The 27,199-nt window shown below is 37.4% G+C and overlaps 1 protein-coding gene across 1 annotated transcript; it reads left to right on the plus strand.

Moving 5' to 3' along the window:
• Positions 1-311: 311 nt before the first annotated feature.
• triqk (triple QxxK/R motif containing) lies at positions 312-25,050 on the plus strand. The gene is made up of 4 exons (XM_051873327.1): positions 312-461; positions 4,591-4,662; positions 13,327-13,412; positions 23,655-25,050. Exons 2-4 carry the CDS (start codon positions 4,602-4,604, stop codon positions 23,760-23,762), a joined length of 255 nt encoding a protein of 84 aa, XP_051729287.1. The 5' UTR covers positions 312-461; positions 4,591-4,601; the 3' UTR covers positions 23,763-25,050.
• Positions 25,051-27,199: the final 2,149 nt, after the last annotated feature.

Genomic DNA, 27,199 nt, shown 5'->3' on the forward strand with positions numbered 1-27,199 from the left:
ATTGAGGTAGCCTAATTTAAATAAAAAAAGTAATTTGTGTGAACCCTGTTCAATTTTATTTGTAGGCTATGTACATCATACAACTCAACAGTCTTTTGAAACAGAAAAAATTAAGGCTATTTTACAAAAATGGAGAGAATATGGTGTTCCCCAGCACAAAGGGGTTGCAGTTTATGCATTTTTATCTCACATAAGCCTTTGAAAAGCATCTTTAGGCTAAATAAAGCTTACATTTGTTAAAATAATAATTCTCTGCTTTTATGCACCTCTGCACTTCCTCCAGCTCTTCCTCCAGTTTGACAGCTTGGGTTTGAAGATTCGGTTTGTGGGTCCGCCCACTTAATGACGTGTCGGCGTTTATTTGAAGGGAGTTACTGGTGATTGGCTGAATCACGTATCCATTTGAAATACACAAAGCTCAACCAGGAACTACAGAGAGGATTCTTCCCGTCTTTTAATTGGTAAGTCTGTGTAATGCTCTCGTTTTACACAGCTAAGAAATGTGCCTCGCGTTTAGATATCTGTTACTTGCCAGGAAAACCAATAATCATATTTTTTTAGCTATCTGTCGCGCTTTACAGTTCCCTAAAGAATCCAAACGTTCGTGTTTGCTTTAGCGCCCGCCCCCTCTCGGTCTGTGATTGGTCGAACCACTCGGTTTCTGTGTTGTGATTGGATAATTCCGCAGACTGTCTTAGCTTCAGGTCAGAGTTCAGGAACTGCATAATACGCAGCCAGGATGACAACTGGAAACACTGTAGATCTGATGCAATTGCATTACGTGGCATTCAGATGGATCGGGAGTCCTCTATATGACTCTCTCTTAATGGATGTTTTGTGCTTATACTGATTGACTGCATTTCATTTGTGCCTATATTGAGATTTGCATCACTGAAATTAACTCCCATTCTCTGTAATTCTATATTCTGTTATATTTTAATTTTTATATAAAACGAATTCAGTTCAGGTTATAATTCAGTTCCTGGCTGCACTAATGGTAACCGTTTGTATTGAACACTTAGTTACTAAAATGCCTAATGCTGTCTTTAATTTATTTATTTATTTTTTTTAAAGAAAAGCCTGAAGTGCTTATTTTAATCTTAAATCTCTTTCAAACCAAAACCTTTGTAGTTTAGCTTCTGAAAAAGGATACTGGTCTCAATTTAAGTCTTCAAAGCACTGGTACACATAGCCCTTGGCTATCACTCTATTTGTGGATTGACCACAGCTCGCCCAACTTCATGTCTGCAATTTGGAGGCTATCTTTGGAGATTTTTTTACACATATTAGAGTATGCAAGCTTTATGTCATTATTTTTTCAAAATATTCTGTAAACATATCCTTTATGTAATTATTAGTGTTGTGAGTCTGTTGGCTAGACTCAGTCGAGCATTTCTGTCTAGTGAGGTTTGCATCAAAGTCTGAATTGTTCAAATTGCACACAGTGTGACCCTACAACTTCCTGGTCGCTGTACTTAATCTTCACTGTTTTACAAAGCCTATGGCTATGTAGGCAGAAATTAGAAGTTTCTAGAAGATTGGTATGTTTGCCACTTAACAGCCCTTGTCAGCTTCCTTTAGTGGTCACACTCATTACAAAGGAAGTGTTTGGTCATTGTAGGATTGTAGGTCATGCCCCTGGGCTTGACTCAAACCATGTTGTGTAAACACAGTAATGGTCCTCTTCCTCTGGCATCTTTGGAAAAGTAATCCATTCCTTTTTCTCCCACTTTGTTGTTGCATGTGGAGCCCTTGTAATTACATCAACTTAAAGTAAAGATTAAAGACATCAAACGTAGGATGCTGAGTCGACCCTTGAACTCATTTTACAGGTTTCAGCTCACACAGTCATGCCTCAAGAGAGGATGAAAACAGCCTCATAATTCTCTGCTTTCATGCACCTCTGCACTTCCTCCAGCGCTTCTCTGTTTTCCATGCTAATCAGTCTGGTCTCTTAGCACAGAGCCTGCACACCTTTCCTCAGGAGATCTCCGGCTTATACGAGCCAAAATGGATCAGGTCGAAGGTCTACGGCTCGATTTCTCTGGGAGAGAATAGGTCAGAGAGGTTTAAACATCATCAGAAACAAAGACTTGCCCTTTGGCTCATGCACCCTTTTTCCCAGTCTTTAACAGAAGAAGTGGTATTGATTGCAAATAGTATTGTGAGGAGTGTAGAATTTTGATAAAGCGTTCCCTGACCACCTCACAATAAAAACAGCTTGTGAAGCTGTAAGTATAGCTAATGCTTTAATGCACTGAACCCATTACCAATTTCAAAATTCCTTGCCTTCCAAACTAACCATTTAACATAGATCACAAGATAACGTGCTTTTTCAATTCAGTTGCTATGGAAATCAATCTGAGATCTCTATCGGGAAAGTCAGAGTAGTGTAAAATGAGATGGAGTGTATGCTCCTTTAATATAAATGGACAATCTTCGCAGTGTTAAACCCACATTAACTCTGCATTGAATGATCAGACACATTCAGATACTACATAATGTTTTTGGTCTTTTTTTAATTGTTGTTTATCATAGGTAAATGGACCAATCACATGACGCTCATCTTTTTTTATCTAGATCTTTTAATTTATTCAAAAATACATAAATTAAATTCATACATACAGTAGTTTAAATGTACCTTTTCTATGATGAGATGTTTTTTTGATTTATGAAGGTTTTATTTAATATAGTAACAAAATTCATATGGTCTGACCAGCATGCATAAAAACTAGCATAAAACAGGAAATCATGAAACCAACATTAATACAAAAAAAAAAAAAAACCTTTTCCCCCTTTATCACACTCTTTTAGGTCATTGACTCCCAAGTTTGAATCATATATGAATCTTTGTCTATATGTAATGCAAATCATTTTCTACCCATGATTGTTTAATTCAACATACATTTTTGAGGAATTCAGTGTAGAGCAATTCAACACTAGTGTAAGGGTGGCTTGCAGGCATGGAAAGACTTTTAAATAGACTATGTCTCGGATTGACCTTCGCATGATTGAATTCCTTGAAGTCCCTTGTCACCTCTGGGGATGTGCCTCACATCAAATTCCTCTTTCTAGCTTCAAGATGCTTTCCGTCTTACACAATCACCCATGACTTTTGCAGCAATTTAGGATGTGATGCTGAACTCTGAAAGTGTATTGCAGGCTGTGGTTCACAACTGGTGGGTCACAACCTGAAAAAAAGGAGAACAGCAGGTGGAAAAACTGCTGAATGTCAAAGTTTTAGTGGCATGTTCTCATCCTCAAATCCGTGAGAAAACAAATTACAAAATCCTTTACAAAATAGTCAGTTTTCTTAGTCAGCATATGCCATTTTAAAAATGGTGAATAGTTTATTAGGCAGTTCATGGAAATATTTATAAACATCAAGGACATTTATTCTGTACAATTAACAATTTTTATAGTATTGAGTTACATTGCTGTTACATGTAAAATCTCACACTAAAGGGCTTTTCACACTTGAAATAGTTAACCCTAGGTCATTCTAAACCCTGGGTAAACGGAATCCTCGGTTATCTTGCTTCACACTGCTCATAATTTACTTGAGGCTAACAATTAATCCTGGGTATTCATAAGCAGACATTTCACACTGTACATTCCTAAACCCCGGGTTAATGTTTTTATTTGCATATTTGCGGTGTCAGTGTCATTGATTGGATAAAGGCAGCGCGCGACCTGTTTACATAGCTCGCAATCTCGCATTGCTGACTGTACTATCGAGTTTATACTGAATGGACATTTCGGACTATAAAGGTGAGAATGAAACGGTCTCTTCTCTTCCAAAAAAAAACAAAATAACGACTTATTATAGTGATGGCCGATTTCAAAACACTGCTTCAGGAAGCTTCGGAGCGTTATGAATCAGCGTATCGAATCATGATTCGGATCACGTGTCAAACCGCCAAACTGCTGAAATCACGTGACTTTGGCGCTCCGAACCGCTGATTCGACACGCTGATTCATAATGAAAAGCCCTTAATAGAAGAAAAGGTTCAATATAGGACATTAAAGGGTTTTGTCAGGCCCTTCATTTATAGAACCTTTTAGGGGTTCCCATCATGGGATTATTTTATGGATTTAGTTTTAATAAAGTTTTTTTAAAATCATTTTTTATTGTGATTTAAATTTTTCGAGCTTAAATAGATCGTAAACATACTTTAGCACTAGAAAAAAATTGGAAATAACCTGTTAAACATAAAAGTATTATGCAATCATTTAAGACATTTCTCCTTTTTGGCATTAAGGGTTCTTTAAATTTGAACCTCATTAAACCTTTTTTTTCTTTTTCTAAGAGTTCTGTGTCTTGAAGCAAAACCATTTGAGAACAACTGTTCTTGCTGATTTATAGTTGAGCAGTGTTTATCCATTTCATGAGCTTTAGTAGAATGCTCATTCATATCCATGTAAAGCAAAAGTACTGTCCTTTGGAATTTTAAATTCTTTACTTGAGGACTGCAGGAGCATTTTATGTTTGATTCCTGTAAGCAAACAGACATAGAGCTCTCACTGTTCACTGCTTTTACTTACTCTTTCCTCATACTTGGTGTATTTTTCATTCTGTTTCTCTCTCAGGTGAATGAAGCATGGGGAAAAAGGATGCGAGTTCTGTCAAGTTGCCGGTCGATCAGTATCGTAAACAGATCGGTAAGAACCTCAGTAGGCTTTATTTTTTAATATGGATGTTAGTAACCTTCATCAAATATTCATCCAGTGTTTTATTAAAGAGAGTCTGAAATGTTGCTTTTTCTCCTTCATTTCAGCCACTGTGATTATATTGCTTATGAATGTTATGCATGAACAAACTTGATGATCAGCTGGGAACAGAACAGTATGACTAAGAAAAACCCAAAATAAACAACTTCATAGCCTATACTGTACAGTCTTCATGTTTAGCTACTATAGTATAAGTCTTTGAACCTCCTTTTGCTCTGACTTATGCTGTCTCTTAATTTAGCATTAGCTATAAGAGGAAACAATCATTCATTTTTGGCACTTATCAATCATGGTAAGTACCGGTTAGCATGCCAGCTGTGATAGCGGAAAGGAGCATGGGGTTTGTTACATAACTTAGACAATGTCAGTATGGATGCTAGGGGCTGTATGAGGAGAAACAGCGCTGTAAACACCTATCAAAGCTGTATAAATGACATTTCCACAATAGGAAATCCAATTTAGCTGTTAAAATAACACAGTTTAAGGCACTGTGAGTTTACACATTGGTTGTGCATGTAAACACACTCACTGATGGAGCAACATCCTTGGGTAAAAAGAAATGGTAGTTTATTCTGATTAAAAATCATGCGCTATTAAACACAGAGTGGGTTTTTGTTGTGCGTTTTGCTACATTTGGTCTTTTAGCCTCTTTTTACCCAAAATACTATCTTCCTACTTTAGTTTTTTTTTTTTTCAGCTTAAACAATATTAAAAATCCTAAGTGTTTTCGTTGAAATACAGTACTGTTCAAAAAATTTGGGGTCAGTACGATTTTTTTTTTTTTTTTTTTTTTAAAGAAATTAATACTTCTATTTAGCAAGGACACATGAACTTGATCAATAGTGACAGTAATTTATATAAATGACAGACATTTCTAATGTTGCAAAAGATTTTTTATTTCAAATAAATGATGTTCTTGTGAACTTTCTATTCATCAAAGTATCCTAAAAATATATATATATATCATGGTTTCTACAAAAATATTAAGCAGCACAACCATTTTCAACATTGATAATAATAAAAAATATTTCTTGAGCACCAAATCAGCATATTAGAATGATTTCTGAAGGATCAGGATGTGACACTGAAGATCACAGGAATAAATAACATTTTAAAATCTTTATGTTTGATTTCATTTTCAATGCAGCCAATTTGAAGCCATTGTGAATTCTATGTGGCAAAATCTTTCGCCCTCACATTAAATTCCAGATCGTGTGGATTCCTATTAAAATTACTGGAATTCGCCCCTTAAAATTTTGCTGAACAACAGTAAATGTGACCTCACCTTTTGGACTTTTACTCAGAGTAGCTTTTAGTCCAGTTGTATCCTCCGCTGTACATCTGGAAGTTCTTCATTTTCATTGTACGGTTGAGATATGGAGACTTAGTTTTGTAATAGCACTGAAATATCTTTTTTCTTTGGCACATCACTGATGTAATTTGCAACCCAGTGCACGGCGATATCATCTCCCCGCTGAAAGAACCTGTCTCATACGCATGATTTTATGTGAGTCCATATCGCACCCTTTAGTAGGACTATTAAGCTTGCGTTGCTCTGTCACCTTGCCTTATTGTGCCTGTACTGCATGACTGTGCTAGCAACATAACAAGCTGAACTCCTGCTGGAGCCTGCGAATCTCAGACATATCCCATTTTGTTTTCTTTCTTTTGCATCTCATCAATTCAAAGTCGTAACAGCAGGTTGTGGACAATTGAGTCTCCCCCCCCCCCCCCCCCCCCAGTCCTCCCTCTATTTCCCTCAGTTTGCTTTGAAAAGAACTCTATATCAGCCTATTTCAGAGAATCGCTGTTTAACAAAAAAAAAAAAAAAAGCCCAAAATAGCACAAAGCAGCACAAAGGAAGAATACACATCGTAATTTGAGATTGTAATGGGAAGGTAATTTCTATCCTGACAGGTCTTGCTTTCTTTCTTTCTTTTTTTTAAAGGAAGAAAGCTTTTGTGATGTCAAGTACCTTGTAGGGCTGCTGTAGACACAGTGACTTTAAATACTGTTATTAAGCTGCATAATGGACTCCAGAGAGCTGTCAACCACCAAAAGGGTTCCTCAGGTCTGTGTGGTCATCCCCTTTGAGTCAAGATCATTCACACAATCCTCTCTGCCTTTGTCCAAAAATTACTCGCATGACCAAACACTCAGACACATCCCTGCCTATTAACTCTCTGTTTGTGATCGTTTTTGTGTGACTGTGCACTCAGCTGATCTGTATATGGTCTTAATATCTCTGATGTGATGTGATATGAGGGCTGAATGGATCTTGCATGTTCTTCTCAGATCTTCTCAGTTTTCTGTATTTCAAAACCATCACGATCATGTCACGGTGCTGTTGTTTAACACTTACCACATCCTGTGTGCAAAGGTTACACTCGCTCCCTCTGTGAACAGACAAAAACTGTGGTAAAGTGCATCTCTGTTTTGTGTGAAATGATTTGTTTTACTTGCAAAGACAAAGTTCTTTATGTTCGACCTCTGTGCTCTCCCAGTACATGTGCAATCTGTAAGTGCTGGGTTCAAATTTAGGCACTGATGACCTGTTCACACTGAATCCAAAGTGTTTGGCATGAAAATATGCAGCATTTGTCTTTTGTTTTTTTTGATGCACTGGTACCGTTTTTGTCATTTTTAATTCATTAATTTTTACACATTTTTCTTCTTCTTATTATTTATATTAGGTATTTTTGTATTATTATTATATAGACATTGAAGGGGACATGTCTCTCCGATATTCAGATTAGTAGTTAATCAATATAGGTTTTTCAATGAGAGATTCTTAAACTTTTGCATTTGGTTGCCTGTAAAATTGAATATTTAGTTAAATCTTTGGCAGTGTGATATTTTGTGAAATAATAGGCCTTTATGAAACATGAGCACAACAAATTTCTATATAAATCTGCTCATAATTACACATATTTTGCGCCAATTAATTAAATGCCGAATTTTTAATTAACACAGAAATATACACTGACTGAAGAGCCAAAACATTATGACCAGTCACAGGTGAAGCGAATATCCTTGGTCTCCTAACAAGGCCACATATTAAGTTCTTGGTAGATTCAATGGTAAGCAAACAATCAGTTCTCATAATCAGTGTGTTTGATGCAGGAGAAATTGGCAGGAACAAAGATCTGAGCGACTTGAGCGACCAAATTGTTATGGCACTGGGTCAAAGTATCTCTGAAACGGCAAAGCTTGTGTGTTGCTCCCGGTCAGGAGTGGTGAGAATTTACCAACTGTGGTCTGAGGAGGGGCAAACCACAAACCGGCAACAGGGTGTTGGGCACCCAAGGCTCATTGATGCATGAGGGCAATGAAGGCTATCCCGCCTGGTCTTCGTCATTTTCTTTTACGTCACATGGGCGGATTTGTACATGTGTGGCATTTACCTGAGGAGGTGATTGCACCAAGATAGGTCTGGCCGTTCATGTGGACATAAATTTGACACGTGCCACCTAAACATTGTTGCAGACCATGTACACCCCTTCATGACAATGGTGTTCGCCAGTGGAAGTGGCCTGTTTCTGCAGGATAATGTGCCCTGCCACACTGCACACATTGTTCAGGAATGGTTTGAGGAACATTATGAAGAGTCTAGGTGTTGCTCTGGCCTCCAAATTCCCCAGATCTCAAACCAATTGAGCATCTGTGCGATGTGCTGGACCAACAAGTTCGATCCACGGCGGCTCCACCTCGCAACCTACAGGACTTCTGCTGCTAAAGTCTTAGCACTAGATACCACATGGACACCTTCAGGGCTCTTGTAGAGTCCATGCCTTGGCAGGTCGGCGCTGTTTTGGCAGCAACAGCATATTAGGCAGGTGGTCATAAATGTTTGGCTCATCTGTGTATTCATGTATTATATGAATAATGTCAAATGTGAAGAAGTTCATAAAGATGCATAGTTTTGTTGTAACCCCCCCACCACCACCAAAAAATCCAGATTTGTTTGACCCTTACCATTTCTTTATCAAGCTGTTTGTTTGTTGACAAAATTGGGCAGTGGGTTTATCAGAACTTTCTTGCAATCTTATAACAGGAATAATTGCAGAAAGCTTTTCTCCACTCTCCAAACAGCTTGTTTCCTCCCATAATGAAATGCAATTTGTGAATTAGCTGTATCACGTTAGAAAAGCACCGGGCTGTTGGAAGGGGATTCTGTTTGTGGATGAGGAGTCATGGCTTTTGAAATGAAATCAGCTGCAACAGTTTTAAAAGGCACCCTTGGCCCCGTGGGTTGATTCTTGTCACTTCCCTGTCAACATCTGACAGCACAGTGTGTATGGAGGGGTCATACCACTCAAGTCCACAGGAAACAGTGGTACATTATATTAGAGAGCCTGCACTCTGCTTTTGGAAAACAAGTAGGGGGAGGTTTCTCTCTGTGGCGATGCAGTTGAATGGTGATTAATGAGCGAAGTTGCGCTCAAAGCCCGCCTCTGTATCGCAGGCCAATTTGAGCTCAACAGCGGTGAGACGGCAAAGCCAAGAAGGCCAGTGAGTCGTCATAATCAGCGAGTCCTCACGCAGAGAGAAACGCCTCATTGAACTCGATGGCGCGTGATTCAGCGTACTGGCAGGGCCACAAAGTCTCGCTATATAAACAATTTATTTCAAACTCTGATATGATTACAATTAACTATTCATTTGGAACAGATGGCTGAGGCTGTTTGTTGTGGGTATTTACACCACAACAGGAAGTTTCAAGAAAAATAAGACACACACCTAATCTGTCCCAGTTGGCTTGGAACAAAACGAGTTTTGCTTTCCACACCGTGTAAAATCTCCGCAGGTGCGAGCGTAAAATACTGCAGACTCTGAGAGAGACAGAAAGACAGTCATATTATGTTGTAGGAGTGTTTTGAAGCTGACATAATTCCTTTTTTTCAGTACATGCTGAAGCAGGTTGAAATGGAAAATGATTTTTTTTTTTTATTTATTTGAAAACGGATAAGCGTGACACTTCCTGAGCTGCACCAGCGTAGGGTCTGACAATGGGTCCAAGCATTTCATCCTGATGCCTAATGGCAGTCAGGGTGCCATTGTCTAGCCTGTAGAGGTCTGTGCGTCCCTCCATGGATATGCCTCCCCAGACCATCACTGACCCACCACCAAACCGGTCATGCTGAACGATGTTACAGGCAGCATAACGTTCTCCACGACTTCTCCAGACCCCTTTACGTCTGTCATGTGCTCAGGGTAAACCTGCTCTCATCTGTGAAAAGCACAGGGCGCCATTGGCGGACCTGCCAATTGTGGTGTTCAATGGCAAATGCCAATCGAGCTCCACAGTGCCGGGCAGTGAGCACAGGGCCCACTAGAGGACATCGGGCCCTCAGGCCACCCTCATGAAGTCAGTTTCTGATTGTTTGGTCAGAGATATTCACACCAGTGGCCTGCTGGAGGTTTTGTAGAGTTCTGGCATTTTGTAGAGCTCTGGCAGTGCACATCCTGTTCCTCCTTATACAAAGGAACAGATACCAGTCCTGCTGATGGGTTAAGAACCTTCTACGGCCCTGTCCAGCTCTCCTAGAGAAACTGCCTGTCTCCTGGAATCTCCTCCATGTGCTTGAGACTGTGCTGGGGGACACAGCAAACCTACTGGCATCCTGGAGGAGTTGGACTGCCTGTGCAAACTCTGTAGGGTCCAGGTATCGCCTCATGCTACCAGTAGTGACACTGACCTTAGCCAAATGCAAAACTAGTATATGTATATATATATATATATATATATATATATAATATAATAAATATATATATAAATATATATATATATATATATATATAAATATATATTTTACTAATTTTGTTAATCGGTTATCATTTTTTTAATATTGGGTCCACCATTAAATGGTGGCATTTAGTGGATTTCTAAAGTAAAAATACCGAACAACCGCATTCACAGGTAAAGTAACCTCTTTAATATACTTTTATATGTACTAAACTAACATACTTTACTGATAATTACTTAATAATTGTATTCTCATATTTATTCTTAAGTGAGAAATGTATATATTAACAATTAGACTAATCTAAACAAAGATGAAGATGAGATTTTAATTATTGTAGTCTAATGAAGATTCATTTATGTCAATAATAATTTTTTTTTTTTTTAAATTAAACTAAATAACTTTACCATATTGATCATTTAAAGCCAATATTGGTAGATCTCTTTTATTAACATTAATTTACTTTGGAGCTTCTTTTGATATAATAAATGCAAGAACTGCAAGTATAAAAAAAATGATCAGACTGCAATAATAAAACATATAATAGTAAGATAGAATCTTGTTCTTCTGACAATAAAGGCTGACACAGGCTGCACTTTTCAAGATTTATTTAATGATTGGGAAAAGAGAAAATACTGTCTGTACCTCTGTGAGTATTTAATTTTAATGATCTATTTTGGGATACTACCTGTTAAATTTCATTTAAAATTATCCAAACATAAGATCTTTCATAGATGTATATTACAAAAGAAAGCTTGCCTGATAATTTGGCAAACAGTAATCGTTGCTAAGATAGGATCGGTCAGTAATGTTTTTTAATGCAGGACTTTTGCATGGATGATTGGCATTAATGCCCTGCAGTCCCGTCCCACGGAGACCGAACTGAGAACTATTCCAGAAGTCTCTGCAAACAAAAACAGTGTTCATTATTTAACAGCTCAGTCTGTGAACCAAGCTCCATCTCCCATCATTCAGCACAGGAACAAAATAGCAGGATGTTTACCTCTGATAATGGCCTCTTCCAGGCCCGTGTCGCACACAGAAGGTGCACCATAAGGCAGGAGAGACCTGCGAATGTCTCTGGGGAGGGGTCAGTGTCTAGCTTAGGCATCTGAGAGTATCCAGCCCTGCAGTCTGCTGCTGAAGATGGATAAGGACACTCTCTCTTTCCCCCACTCCATGTAAATAAGTCTTAATGAGGCAGGAGTTGCACTTGAAACGGCCCCTGTGTGTCAACAGCTCTCACAGAGACCTTGAGTCTGACCCAGGTCTGCCACAGCCCGCAGGACGGCCCCCTCCTTTGCCCACCAAGCTGTTGCCTTCCCACTTTTTTGCTTCTTTTCCTTCGTCTGTTTGTTTCTAATTAGAGACACGACGCTCCTCGCACACCTTGCACACATACACTCCAGGTGGCCGCTTTGCCTGGCGGGTTCGTTGCAGTGAGATTGCCTGATGATAACTGCCACTGAGGTGAACTAGTGCGCTCATGATTTTCTGTCTGTGTTAACAGAATGAGTACTAGTGCTGCTTACTGCATATTATGCTCTATATACTACATGCTACTTTTTAAAAATAGAATGTGAAACAGTATTTGTTAACGGGTAAATGACAAATAAGAGTGCCCACGATAAAGAAAAGGAATCATCTTTTAAAGCACAGGAGTTCATGCTGGTTTCATACTTTTTTTTTTTTTTTTTTTTAAGAAACGTTTGAATGTAATTTAGCAAAAATGTCATGTAACCAGTGCAAAGTAATAATAAGTAATAATAAGTTTAATAGTAGTAACATATTTTCCTTATAACATGTACATGGAAGTGTAGTGTACACATCTTAATCTTTATATTCATTTTTGGTAAAAAAAAAAAAAAAAATGAATATAAAGATATTTTTACAAATATCATGAATGATTAATTAATAGTAATATTATCAATATCATAAATATTAATAGTTTCTGCATGTTGGTCACACCATATAATCTTGATTTTGGCAGACTTTTTCTCCCAAATATTAATAAGTGAATCAGATTTGTTAAAATTAATTATTCTTTTTATGAATTAATAATTCTAAGAAATAAATAAACTATTATGCCAAACTGAATTTCAGGTCTTCATTTCATCCTTTAAATTAATCATTTCAGATAGCAGTGACATTTTCTTTTTTACTTTTTATTTCTAAAAATTTTAAAAATGCTCATAATGTAAGAGATGAATCCAGATCATTGTATGTATGAAAATCATTTTTATTGTATTTTTTGAAGAAATTAATAATTGATAGAATGAAAAATAGAGTCTCACGTCATTGATACCACAGTAAACACATCATTCTTGTCACATGACCTCTTTATATTGCATGTCATGAAGAAACCATTATCGTCAGGAAAAAAAATAAGAACATTTTGGGCCATTTTTAATCCAATTTAGTGCAAAAACTCTTACCATGTCTGATCCAGTAATAAGTCAACAATTAATGTGGAGTAAAAAAAAGAGTTTGCCATAGTTCATCTTTGTATATTTAAGATAAATCAAGTCTAAAGCAGCCATGCATAAATTAAATACCAATTTGTCTTATATAAGGTGGTACAGAAGGTTAACAGCCTCATATTAAGTCATGTTAATAAGGGTTAAAACAGGCAAATACATTAAGGCCAACTAAGAATGTTTTAGAAAAATCCATTAGTTTAATGATTCATAATAGAACATTGATGAAGACGACTGCAAATGCATTATATTTGTTTTATTAAAACATTATTTAGCTGTTAAATGAAAAAAGCTTTCAGCCAAACTCAAAATGCAAATGTAACTCCAATTGTCACATGGTAGAAATGACCCCTGCGCCTCATTTTCTCTCTCAGGAAAACAGGATTACAAGAAAACCAAGCCGGCGCTGCGAGCCACTCGGCTGAAGGCGGAGGCGAAGAGGAGTGCTCCGGGAATCAGGGTGAGATGGCTGTCTTTCATTCTCATTACCTCCCCCTCTACCCAACTGATCCCTTTCTCCCTCATCTGCCAAACCACACACACACATACACACATTATTCATCACACCTCTCCAACCTGAGAGCAACTCAAGCAGTCTCCATATTGATGAGGCAGAGAAGAGCGGTTTGACTCTCAGAGGACTAGCTCTCTTTCTCCCTTGCCATCTCCATTGCTTTCTCTCTATTTTTCTTTCTCCCTCAGCTGTCACTCCAGAATAATAATCGAGAGTTTGAGGAAAAAGCCTTTTTATTCACCATCTTTGTGTGATTTCCATTTATTAGTGGCACTGGTTTGGTTAAGCATACGTAACTGATACTGTTGCTCATACTGCTCATAAACTGTACTGGACGTTTGCGATATATATCTCAAATATTACCTGACTGTTACTTTTCTAAGTGATCAGACTTACGATTTCATAAAAAAGGTTAAAATAAATCTCATAGGCTTACCTTGAAGGTGAAACTAAAGACCAGAACCTCAAAGAGACCTAGCTTGGGCCATTAAAGAGACATTACTCCCAAAAATGAAAATTCTGTTATCATTTACGCACCCTCATGTCGTTCCAAACTTGTATTTCCATTGATTTGGAACATAAAATTCACATTTATTTGTATAGCGCTTTTCACGATACATATCGTTTCAAAGCAGCTTTAAAAGAAGATATTTTGAAAAATGAAAAGTGTTTGAATGAACACTAAGACTGTTTGGTTACTAACATTCTTCAAAATATCTTGAGTTTCACAGAATAAATAAAGTCATCTAGGTTTGGAACGACATGAGAGTGAGAAAATGATTACAGAATTTTCATTTTTGGGTGAACTATCCCTTTAAGAACACTAGCAACCACATAGCAATGCTGAGTTTTTTTATGTAAAAATGTATTTAAAACTGATTAATGCCTGTATTAATTGTTATGTAGATTTTATTGTTAAAAGAATCCATCAAATCAACTGCTTTAGAATTTTCTGTGCAGATTCTCTCTTCATCCCTGTTAAGTTTGGCAGGGAGCTTATTTTTGGTTGGTTTTTGGCATGAGAATTTGTGTTGCAATATGTTTTATCAGTTCTCTCAAAATCCAGAGCTCCGTATTGGGCACTGTAGCCAAAACAGCTAGAATCCATGCTAAGACCTCTCACTGACAACAATGATCTGAAACTAATTCATAATTCATAAGCTGCAATTTTTTCACAGCGGACTGGACAATGTAGAAACACTGGGGCATGGCTGCGCATAGCTGAAAACAACTTAAAACGTGGCATTTGCTTGTATTGGGTTTAGTTTGGTGTGAAGAAATCAAATATGAAGGCTGAAGATTAACTGGTCTTAGCAACTCAATTGTTATTGTAAAAAAGCCAAGACCTCATTACAAGTCTCATTAGTCTTTTATCCAATTACTGAGGCTTAAATCTGAGGAAATGATGAATTCCATATGCATGTTTTTTTTTAAATCCTTCTTGTCCGTAATGACTCTAAATGTTCATATGGGACATTTGGGACATACTAAATGTCTTTCCACAGGTATGTGTGAAGCCTATGAGCTCAGTGGTTAAAATATTTGTTTACTGCTGAAAGCAAAGTCCCCTCATTCTGTCAGAAATGTAGTTTATTACATACAGATTTGGTCATTGACTTGGCACGTTTCTGAGGAACGTGGATGCCGATTTGTTTGTTCTGGTTCATAATGTGACTAATGGACCCCTGAGCTCCACACTTGAGTTTTGTTCTGGTGTGTGCTTCTCTGTGGTATGTCTCCTTGGCTTTGTTTTTTTCTGAGGAGTTGACTCATACTTTTACCACTTGTTTTTCCACAGGCCATTTTCTCTGGCTGTGCATGCTTGGCAGGTGGCTTTCCATCTATGACCATCCCTCACTCAACCCGCCGAAACTCACACACATTCTTCCTTTTCATCTTCCATCGTTCTTTAGCGGCGGTCCCATTTGTGAATGCTGTATGAGGCTCTGGAGAGCAGGTTGAGGCTGAGGTTCGGGCTGTCTTGGGGTCTGTGTTGGCAGCACTCGCAATCTGCTGTTCTCCACGTGGTGGCCAGTTGGTTTGCTGGGATGTTGCCTGCCAGCTTGGGGAGGCAGCGGGCGCTCGACCACCTGCTGTGGGCACTGCTTGGCTCCCTGGTGTCTGGCTGAGCGGATGGCATCACCTGGCACGGAGTAGAGGTGCTGGCGGCCTCAGTTGTGTGGGGCACCTGGCCTGAAATAATCAGTGCCAACTCACTAGCCCTGGAGCTGAATATTGTGAGCCCGCTGGCCAACTTTAACTGTTTCACTCTTCACTACATTCCATCGCATGCATAAATAAGTCAGTGATTTTTATCTAAGGTTCTGAAATATCCAAAAGTGCCATAGTAGTACCATGGACATGTTGGTAAAGTGATGCCTTCTGGCACAAGACACCAACACCAGGCCTACGAATTAAGTATAATTTTAGTGGAACAATACTTAGAATAATCTAGAATTCAAATTCACTTGTTCCCGTTAAATTGTAAAAGCAATCGAAATTCAGTGTCCTTGTGAACTGGAGTTAAAAAGATAGTCAATCTAAATAAAATTTGGGATGCACAGATATTGTCATGGCTGATAAGTGACTAAATGCTGACATTGAAATTCTATACTATTTTGTTGAGATACATTAAAAATGAAGTACTAAATCAATAAAAATAATAAAAAATAATGCTAAAAATAAAAAGGTTTCCATAGAAGTATGATGTTTTGTATTATGGCACAAGACTCCAACACCAGCTCCCTAAATTAAGTATAATAGAACAATTCTTAGAATCTAAATTCTAAATTAAAGGGTTAGTTCACCCAAAAATGAAAATTCTGTCATTTATTACTCACCCTCATGTCGTTCTACACCCATAAGACCTTCGTTCATCTTCGGAACACAAATTAAGATATTTTTGATAAAATCCGATGGCTCATTGAGGCTTCTATTGCCAGCAAGATAATTAACACTTTCAGATGCCCAGAAAAGTACTAAAAACATATTTAAAACAGTTCATGTGACTACAGTGGTTCAACCTTAATGTTATGAAGAGACCAGAATACTTTGTGTGCACCAAAAAAACAAAATAATGACTTTTAAACAATATCTAGTGATGTCTGATTTCAGAACACTGCTTCATGAAGCTTCAAAGCTTTATGAATCTTTTGTTTCGAATCAGTGGTTCGGAGCACCAAAGTGACGTGATTTCAGTAAACGAGGCTTCGTTACGTCATAAGTGTTTTGAAATTTCAATAGTTCACGTGACTTTGGCAGTTTGATACGTGATCCGAACCACTGATTCGAAACAAAAGATTTGTAAAGCTTTGAAGCTTCATGAAGCAGTGTTTTGATATTGCCCATCACTAGATATTGGTGAGAAGTCATTTTTTTTTTTTTTTTTTTTGGTGCACAAAAAGTATCGTCACTTTATAATATTAAGGTTGAACCACTATACTCACATGAACTGTTCTAAATATGTTTTTTAGTACCTTTCTGGGCATGTGAAAGTGTTAATTATCTTGCTGGCAATAGAAGCCTCACTGAGCCATCGGATTTTATTAAAAATATCTTAATTTGTGTTCTGAAGATGAACAAAGATCTTACGGGTGTAGAACGACATGAGGGTGAGTAATAAATGACAGAATTTTCATTTTTGGGTGAACTAACCCTTTAAATTAGGGGTACATAGATATTACAATTCTGGTCAATACCGTTAAGCCAGTATTATTTTTGTATTTTTACTGATAAGCGATAAATTGCAGATATTGAAATTCTGTACTATTTTGTCTAAATAAATGAACAAATAAAACACTAAACCAATAAAAAAATGTAATGCTAAAAAGTTAAAACAAATCTTTTTAAATGCTGAAAATAAAATTTAGAATGTACATTATAATACAATTTGTTAACATTAATTAACTAAATTAGTTAACATGAACTAACAATGAACAATACTTCTACAGCATTTAGGTGATGTTCATTTCAACATTTATTAATATATTTTTTTAAATCAAGTTGTATTTGTTAACATTAGTTAATGTTCTGTGAACTCACATGAACAAACAATGAACAACTCTATTCGTATTAACTAACATTAACAAAGATTAATGAATGTTGTAAGAAATATATTGCTCACTGTTAGCTCATGTTAGTTTATACATTAACGAATGTTAACAAATGAGACCTTACTATAAAGTGTTACCAAAAAATTTATATTTATTTTAAGATTCAATGGTTTACAATATCAACTGTTAAATAAATCTCTATTATCAGCCAATTGAATTGAAATGGCACTAATAATATTGTGCATCTCTAAACTTGATGTAATAGTTATCAGCATATCTTTGTGTATCGCAAGGAAACAAGTCCCTGTGCTGTTTTATAAAAGAGTATTCTACATTATATGTGTGCATGTGGCCACAGATCTGTTTGCAAACTGTGTTTATGAGTCCCATTCACACCTCTGTGTTTTATACAGTCTGTCAACACTCGTATGAGTGAAACTCTCTTTTTCATGCCTCACACACACACCCTTCCTCTCTCACAAACACACCGCAGCCCACCAGCCAGCGGTCGGAAGAGGGTGAGGTATTACAGCACACCTGGGTTGGGCTGAGATAACTACACAACCACTTAACACCGGGGTGAAAATCCCACTTCAGCTGTTTCTGTTGGACGCTGATGCCGGTATGCTGTATCGCACCTGGCCGTAAGGTCCAATGTTACGAACACAGGGCTATATGAGAAAATACCACAGAATTCTGAAACTAGAAGACCGTGAGAATTCATGCAAGGACACATGAGGAGATGTGTGTGTGTGTGTGTGTGTAAGAGACAGTGGCCTGTTGCCAGATGAATGGGAACTCACTCCCGGCATGCCACAGCTGCTGCTGAGAGCCACATGATGCTATTGGGAATATTCCAGCGTTTTTCATCAGAATGTGGGAGACTGAAGCGTAGGCCGCTGAATTATTAGCTTCCTCAAGACAACAAGGTCCCCTCTCTTCACTCACATATCCTCATCTGACAATTTCATTTTCACACAGCCTCCTCTGAACTTACTGTATGTCTTTTTCTCATAAAAGAGTATGAGACCACATCTGTATTCATGGCTTTTTACTTGCCTTTTCAAGAAAGGATTTTTGGGTCAATGATAAGTTATTTAAAAATAAAGTAGAAATGCAACAGGGTTGTTATTGTTAACTAAACAAACTAAAAATATATAAAATTGTTTTGTAATTGTAATAAAGACACAGATGAGCCAAAACATTATGACCACCTGCCTAATATGCTGTCGGTCCTCCGTGTGCTGACAAAACAGAGCAAACCTGCCATAACCATGGACTCTACAAGACCCCTGAAGGTGTCCTGTGGTATCTGGCACCAAGACATTAGCAGCAGATCTTTGAAGTCCTGTAGGTTGCGAGGTGGATCGAACTTGTTGGTCCAGCACATCCCACAGATGCTCAATTGGATTGAGATCGGGGGAGTTTGAAGGCAAGAGCAACACCGTGAACTCTTCATCATGTTCCTCAAATCATTCCTGAACATTATCCTACTGAAAGAGGCCACTTACACCAGGGAATACCATTGAAGGGGTGTAGCTGGTCTGCAACACGTGTCAGATTTACGCAGCTATACAGCCCCATTCGCAGCAGAGTGTGATGCACTGTGTGTTGTGTTGCTACACACTGTTGGTAAATTCTCGCCACTGCTGACAGGGAGCAACCCACAAACCTTATAATTTCAGAGATCGAAGTGGGTCAGAGTGACCCAGTTGCCTTGCCATAACAATTTGGCTCTTGTCAAAGTCTCTCAGATCTTTATTCCTGCCCATTTCTCCTGCATCAAACACGTTGATTACGAGAACTGATTGTTTGCTTACCATCTAATCTATCCGAGAAACGCCTGCGGTGGACATCCAACCCGGCCCACATCCAAGTGTGACATCAGAAGCTAGGCCAATGCCACCCTGCAGCCGATTCTTGAGATTTTATTAGTCATGTCAATCACAGTACTGATTGCCTACACTAAACACTGATCCCTAAACCTACCCTTCACTGTAACCAATGAAATTACCTGCAGGGCGGGATTTCTGGTGAAGTGGTTTGGGGGAAAAATCGCGCTTCATCATTAACTTTGAGCATCGAGAAGACTTAATCCTCACACCTAATTCTTTATCATTTACTTCTTATATTCATCTTTTTATGACAGACTGCACTGAAACCCACCTAAAACCTACCCTTATGCCTGAAACAGACTCAAAACCTACCCTTACGTCTGAAACACACTCAAAACCTACCCTTATGCCTAAAAATACTTTCAATCGGAAACAAACATACAACAAATCGGGTTTCCGGGGCAACACAGGGATGAGGGAGTCACCATAGATATACAGTATATATCTATGGGGAGTCACAAGGTGACATATTGGGCATAAGCGTGACTTCTGATGTCACACTTGGATGTGGGCAGAGTTGGATATCCACCGCAGGCTGCAGCGAGCCCTACTTGATCTACCCAGGCCTTAAAGGGGCTCTATGTAAGTTTTTGACTGTCCTAAAGCATAAAAATACCATAATATGTTTGCAGATATTTATTAAACATGCTCAGTTCACATACTCGTTTCTCTGAAAACCATTGCTACAGCCAGTTATTTTACTTTGAAATTTGCGTTCAGTGTCGGAATTTCTGTTTTTGTTTCTGTCTGTGCAAGACCGCACGTTGCTAATTTACTCAATAGTATTTCTCCAGCCCCGGGTTGCCAGTTGGCGGAAAACACATGCAGCGAATTGCAGCCATGGAAGCCAGCGAACAAACTGGGTCAGAGATCACAGATTCTACCCGACCTAAAAAGCCTCAGCATCCATCTAAAATCTCTATGAACGGGAGCATATTAAAACGCGATATCAACTCATCATAAATCAATAAATCAACTAATTACAATCAACTATCTTACAGTATGTAAGTCACCTCACCTTCCAATGTCGCTCCTGTTGCGTGTCTTCAAACTGGCAACCCGCGAGAGTGTCGATCCTGAGGAGGAGGGGGCGGGGCGAACAATATTTTGAATTTGAACTGCAGTACTCATTTCAACCACTAGCTGTCATTCTTACATAGAGCCCCTTTAATATGTGGCCTTGTTTTTTATATATATATATATATATATATATATATATATATATATAATATATATACATATATAATACGTGTGTGTGTAAAATATTAATAAATAAAGGCAAGATCATACAAAAATATGTGATAAGGATAAAGTGTGTACACTTAATTAACGTGTATGCAAAATATGTAAAAATTTCTTATTTTCATACTCTTGGACAGTCTTATTAGTCATTGACCTTCTTGTAAACAGGACACATTTTAACTACTTTATCCCTCTGTTGTTACTTAAGCCAGTATTTCAAAATATGGAAACATTTGCCACACAAGAGACAAACGCAAAACAATTCCCTTTGGATGCGATGACACTTAGGCTCCGACACAAAGCGGTTAAATAAAGAACGTGAATCAGCGTGAGCCTCTGGTAATGTATGAAACTGAAGTGCATGAAATTTAAAAGTTTTCCAATTAAGAGAAGCTTAAGCTGTTTGGAGTCTGGCTGGAACAAGATAAATGCAGCGGGCAGCGAGTGCTAATGAGGACATACACACTGATGACTGCTGCCGCAGCTTGTACACAGATAGTCATGGCTGTCGTGGAGGCTTTTAATAGCCCCTTACAATTTATCTGCTAGAATTATTATTAGCCTCCTGTTTGCTGGGTGGCTTATCTCTGCCTGCTCGGGGTGGATTTGCTTGCTGCTCTGTGTTTGATGTGTGTATGTGTGTGCATGTGTGAATGAACACAGGAGGGGGAATAGATGGATGTGTGTGATATTATTTCACTTTCTCTGTCTTTCTGTACAGCTTTCTTTCTTTTTCTCTGTGCTCCTGTCTTTGAAGAACATACTTTAAGATGACTACAAGAGGTTACATGATGCCATGGATTACTGATCAAACAACAACAGCAGGCCATAGGCAAAATTATTTGCATTCATCACATTCCTTTAGCTTATTAACGAATTAAGGTCTTGTTTAAAAACCACAGATTGTGCATCCTATCACTCCCGTTTAATCATGTTGTGCTCCTTTTCTCATAGGTTTACTTACAGAATCTGTTAGATCTTCAGCATCTTTTAAAAAAGATACATTATTTATTTATTTATTCCTTGAAAACTCTGCATAATATATATTTAAGTATATTACACAAAGCAAAATAAATGAAATTAAACAAATGGTCCTGTTCAAAAGTTTACATCCCCTTTGTTCGTAATACCATGTGTTGAGAATGAAAGTACTAAATGAAAGTAATATTCAATATTCAAAATGTTAACAATATTCAAAAAAGCATAATAGAGGCACTTGAAAAAATAAACTTCTTGCAAATTCTACAGGGGGTGTATAAACTTATGAGCAGAACTTTTTATATTGCAATTTTCTCTAATTGTAATTCATGTCTAGAAAAACATCAACTTCTAGTACGCTGAGGCAAAAATAAGTCTCACAAGCACACAAGTTTTGATTAGAAAGTTTGATAACGAGTTATCAAGATAAAGAACAATTGCTTAGTTAAATACTTGAGTGCTTCTAATGAAACAGGTTGATGAGGATTGTAATTTAACACAAAAGGTAATAAATGACTGCTTTAAATCTAATTCATGCTTGAATACCACTCCTTCAGCCATCATCAATTTAGCTTGGGCATTAAGCTCCCAACAACTCTTAATTAGAACAAAGACATTTCTGGGAGATTAACTTTCTCTGAGCCTGTCTGCCAAACCCTATTTGTGTCACAGCGAGAGTGAAGATAAAGAGATCCAAATATAGTGATACTTTTGCTGAAAGAACATTTGTGGTGTGAATTACATATCTGTGTTTGGTTATGATCTTGAGTCTATGATCATGTAATGAAAAGGAGAACAATTCATTCTTTATTAAACTGCTAAAAAATGGCATTGCGATTTTTAGGTATTTTAAAGCAGAATTCCCCGCCATTGACAGAATTTTCTAGCTTTTTGTTTCAGATCTGTATTTGTAAGAATGAACCAACACATTTCAGCACGCATTGGAGCCATTTTAATCATGTTTCCACACTGAAGTCACGGTTTAAAACAATCTGTTTAAATACACCATCACAGTGTTTAACATTTTAGGGGCTTTCACACCGGAGGAACGTTTTCATAGTTCCTATATCTGTTGGTGGAAGTACTCGCTTTTTGGTGTGTTCGCACTGCAGAAACGATTTTAGTTAAGAACGCCTTTTTTGGGGCGACTAAATTAGCTCCTACCCAGCACAATAGGAACTACCAGTTAGGACTGCACGATTAATCGGACGATTAGAAAAATAACGTTGAAATCGCACTTAATCGCACAGAATAAGGCAGTCGTGTGTTTATTAGTCATGTTTAATCAATCAAAGTGTTTCAATCTTCTGTTTATTCAGCTACAGCGATAGTATGATGCCCATAGTGATTTCCTGGAATGACATGTGTTATCTACTTCAGCGGCAGGGTATATTTGCAGTTTCTGCGCGAGAGCGCCCTCTGGCTTTCAGATGGAGAAGCATTTACTATACTGATCACAGAGCCGTACAGCTCTGACAAGCTATGCATGAAATAATCACAGCCTTTGCCAAATCTCGTGCGATTTAATTGCGATTAATTGTGCGGCCCTACTACCAGTGACATAAGTGTATGTTGATCTGCAGAACGCATGCCACACGAAACACCGGCACCAGTCATTTTTAAAAAGCTGTGTAAACATACAGTTTACATATGCTTACTACACAAACTAACTCCACAAACATGGAAACAGTGATAAGATGGATCAACGCCAAAGTCCAGGCACTTCTCAACCTTTACGCTACTGAGTTGTTGAGGTTGTTGAATGCCTCGCTTAAGAGTTCCTACTGGTGGTGCGAATGCAACCAGGATAATGGCCCTAGGGGGACATTTATTTCTTGGTGGACTGCCCTGATCGCTAGTTCCTATAACTGAGTTTCTATAACTATCCGGTGCGAAAGCCCCATTTATGAATTAATTTGATGCTAGTGCTCTACGTTAATTGTTATTGACAGTTATTAACTCTTATTTAGCAACGTCTGAATCAGAAAGATTAAACCGTTTTTCTTTTTTTCTGATTGCAGGACATCATACTGGTCATTGTGGCTGTTCTGGTCTTCCTGCTAGGAGTCTATGCATTCTTCTACCTCAATCTGAGCACCGAGCTGGATCTGGATGTGGACATGGACTGAAGGACTTTTGCCATCTGGACCCATGAGCCATTCATGAAGTGCCAGCAGTTTCATAGTGTTATACATTTCCTTTAATTGTCCCCTTCTATGCCTTTTAAACCAGCAGAAACTGCGTGAAAGGAATGAAGATGAGTCTTAAAGCGCATAAAAGCATGAAGTTAAAATCTACAAATTAAAATCTAAATTTTTTTTTTGACCAAAGAGCACCAGAGGGTTAAACATGTTTAACTCACTATTGTGTAATAGCACAGATGGATTAATTTTTTAATCAAATTGGTTGGATTTACCTACTCATATAAAATTATTATGTAATGTCTTACGTTTCTCCTATCCTGTGGAGAATTGTTTTTTTTTTTTTTTTTATATATATATTTCAGGGTTTCCCCTCTAATATCAGTCACAAACAATAAGGTATGTTGCATGCATTCCATACCACAAACACCTTCTTAGAGATCTAGACATGCTCAGAGGCAATCTGTGATCTTGTTTGTGTGTGTAATGCTAGCATTCTCTGTCTCATCACACAGCTCGTTAGCATATCAAACATCACAAACTTTGGTTATTGAAAGCCGAAAGAGCATCAGTGAAGAAACCAAACATTACCATATAGACCTTGATGTGCTCTCTGCTTTTATATGCGTGTGTGTGTGACCTCTAGAGACATGTATAGTACAGAACTTGAAGCATTATCAATCAGCGAGGTGCTGTTACTTTTAGCTAGTGTGCATCTTTTGATGTATCTCTGAAGATAAAACGCATGGCCCTGCCTTGGTCTCTGACATCCAGTGCTTCCTTTACACACTGCTGGGCCTGTGTGTGTGCGTTCGTGGGAGAAAAGAGAGAGTCGTAGGGTGGAAAATGAAAGGCTGGAGCTGATGACATTCAAAGTTCATTTACATTCTCTTTGTATAGCGCATTGGATCTCGTACAAACGCACAGCAACGACTTATTTCATTCCAGGCCGTGAGAGTTGTTTTATCTTTCCCTGCATGAGGTGTATGTCTCTAACTCAGGACAACTGCTTTGCTGCTCAACCCTTATTTTCCTGGGACGTCTGACTGTTATCATTAATTCAAGGATTGATACCCTATTGAACAAAACATTTTTGTAGTCTGTCTTTGATTTAGCCTCGAGAGCTTTCCAAATTCTTTCATAGTGAGACTGAACTAAACCAAAACAAAGAGTCTCATGTTCCTTGTTGACTGTTTTGCTTGTTTTTCTTCTCTTGTTTCTATCATACTTGAGATAAAATAATAAACATTGTCAAACCACGTTGATACTGATAAAAGCTTATTGTGTTCATTTTCGAAATCATATAACAATGTTGAGCTTATAAATAGTATCTGTTTCAGTGCCTTGTGGCGTTTGAAACAAACACACACTACAAGGGTAAGCCGTTCGCCCTGTGCACATTTATAGACTCAAGCTGTGTTCAGATTCATCAGGGAAGGATATCTTTAGAAGATGATTATATACTCCTATAAATAAACAATTTTTCTTCTTCTTCTTCATATAAATATTTTTGTATTATTTTCATATTAAACAGCTCAACAGTCATTTATTACTGAATTTAGGGGTTTAAAATAATAAAAATAAATTAAATATTTATATTTTAGCATTTTAATATACATATAATATGTAATTTTATATATGATTAATTTTATATAATATATAAAATTGTATATATATATATATATATATATATATATATAATGTGTGTACACAAACAAATTTAGGGGTTAAAAGTACATAAAATTTAAAACAAATATATAAGTTTTAAATATTATAAAATATTTAAAACATATACAGTGTATATATATATATATATTGCATACTTTCAACCCCTAAATTTAAAACAAATATATGTTTTAAAAATATAAGTTTTAAATATATATATATATATATATATATATATATATATATATATATATAATATTTAAGTATATATATAATATTTGAAATATTTAAGACATATATTTGCGTATATATATGTGTGTGTATGTGTGTGCGTATATATATATATATATATATATATATATGCAAATACGTTTTAAATATTATATATATATATATATATATATATATATATATATATATATATGTATATTACAATTATAAAATATTTAAAACATATATTCGTGTATATAAATATGTATAGAGAGAGAGAGAGAGAGAGAGAGAGAATATTTGTCATGCTTTAAACCCATTTGAGATGTTTCATATGAAAATAATGATAGATAGATAGATAGATAGATAGATAGATAGATAGATAGATAGATAGATAGATATGTTTAACATAAAAATTGTGATTTGGTTAGTTTAATAATCTACCTTTTAATATGATATATAATGAAATTTGACAATCGTCATGATAAGGATAATGATTAGAAATGTTGAATGTTGTGCACTGTGACTAATGGGTACATTTTGTTTGCATATATGTTTTCTTTAGTTGCACACACCTAATGACTGTTCAGCCATATTTCAAACCGATTTTAAAATAAGTTTTGCACACTAGAATTGTGTCACTGATGGACATACACTTTGCGACATTCTTGGGCTTTTTTCAGCACAGACTATTTGCAAACTTGCCTTGCACTTTGCTTAACATGTAAGGAAGCCTACTCATTCCTTACCTCTCATTGTGCCTGGTTAACCTGCAAAGCTAGGTTATTGTGTTTGTACGTGGTGTGTGCGGGCAATGTTTGTGTAAGTTAGTAAGTAAGGCTCAGCTGTTGCCATGGTTGCCCTGGCTGTAGAAACCCTCCCGAGAGGCCACATGCTCTCGGGTTAGCGGTGTGAGCGCCCCTCTGCCTCGGTCATTAAGTCAATGGCAGTTAAACTGTAGGAGCCCGGCCTAACCATGCCCAATGCCACCAATGTCAATTATATCCAGTATCACTGTGTTAGTTCATGAACCCTGGGCTACAGCTGGGAGCTGTTCACATTCACACCCCACTACACTCATTAGCAGCAACAGGTGGCCAGTAGTGGGCAAACAGTGGAAGCCGAATGTAGCTCTGGAAAATGGCACTGTATCCGTAATTATCTCTATAGCTACTGTGGCGGCTGCTTGTATTTATGTTTAATGTGTTTACATTTAATGTGCTGATATCATCTTAACCTTATCTGAACAGGGTGGCATCAACGTTGCATCTTAAATATCAAAGCAGTATTGGTTTGATATTTACACTGGAAGCTGTCTACACTGGACGCGACAAAGTGAATGTTGCAAATCCATTTGTTCTTCTTGTGAGAAGTAGCGCAAGTGCGTAAAGTATGTCAGAAACAGAACAGGGCATCGATTTACTGTCAGGAATTTGCATTATTGATTATAAGGACATTATTGGAACTGATTGAAAACCTAATGCAGTGTATTTTAAGTATGAATTGTTTATGTAAGAACCAATTTTGGAAATCCTGAACCTGCAGAAAAA

Source organism: Ctenopharyngodon idella, chromosome 19 (assembly GCF_019924925.1).
Source record: "Ctenopharyngodon idella isolate HZGC_01 chromosome 19, HZGC01, whole genome shotgun sequence".
Lineage (NCBI taxonomy): Eukaryota > Metazoa > Chordata > Actinopteri > Cypriniformes > Xenocyprididae > Ctenopharyngodon > Ctenopharyngodon idella.

Bases quoted from the DNA above. Each gene is read 5' to 3' on its own strand.
- triqk (XM_051873327.1), top strand. From the start codon at position 4,602: ATGGGGAAAAAGGATGCGAGTTCTGTCAAGTTGCCGGTCGATCAGTAT. The intron at 4,663-13,326 runs GTAAGAACCTCA...TTTCTCTCTCAG, and splicing joins TCAGTATCGTAAACAGATCG to GAAAACAGGATTACAAGAAA. The intron at 13,413-23,654 runs GTGAGATGGCTG...TTCTGATTGCAG, and splicing joins GGAGTGCTCCGGGAATCAGG to GACATCATACTGGTCATTGT.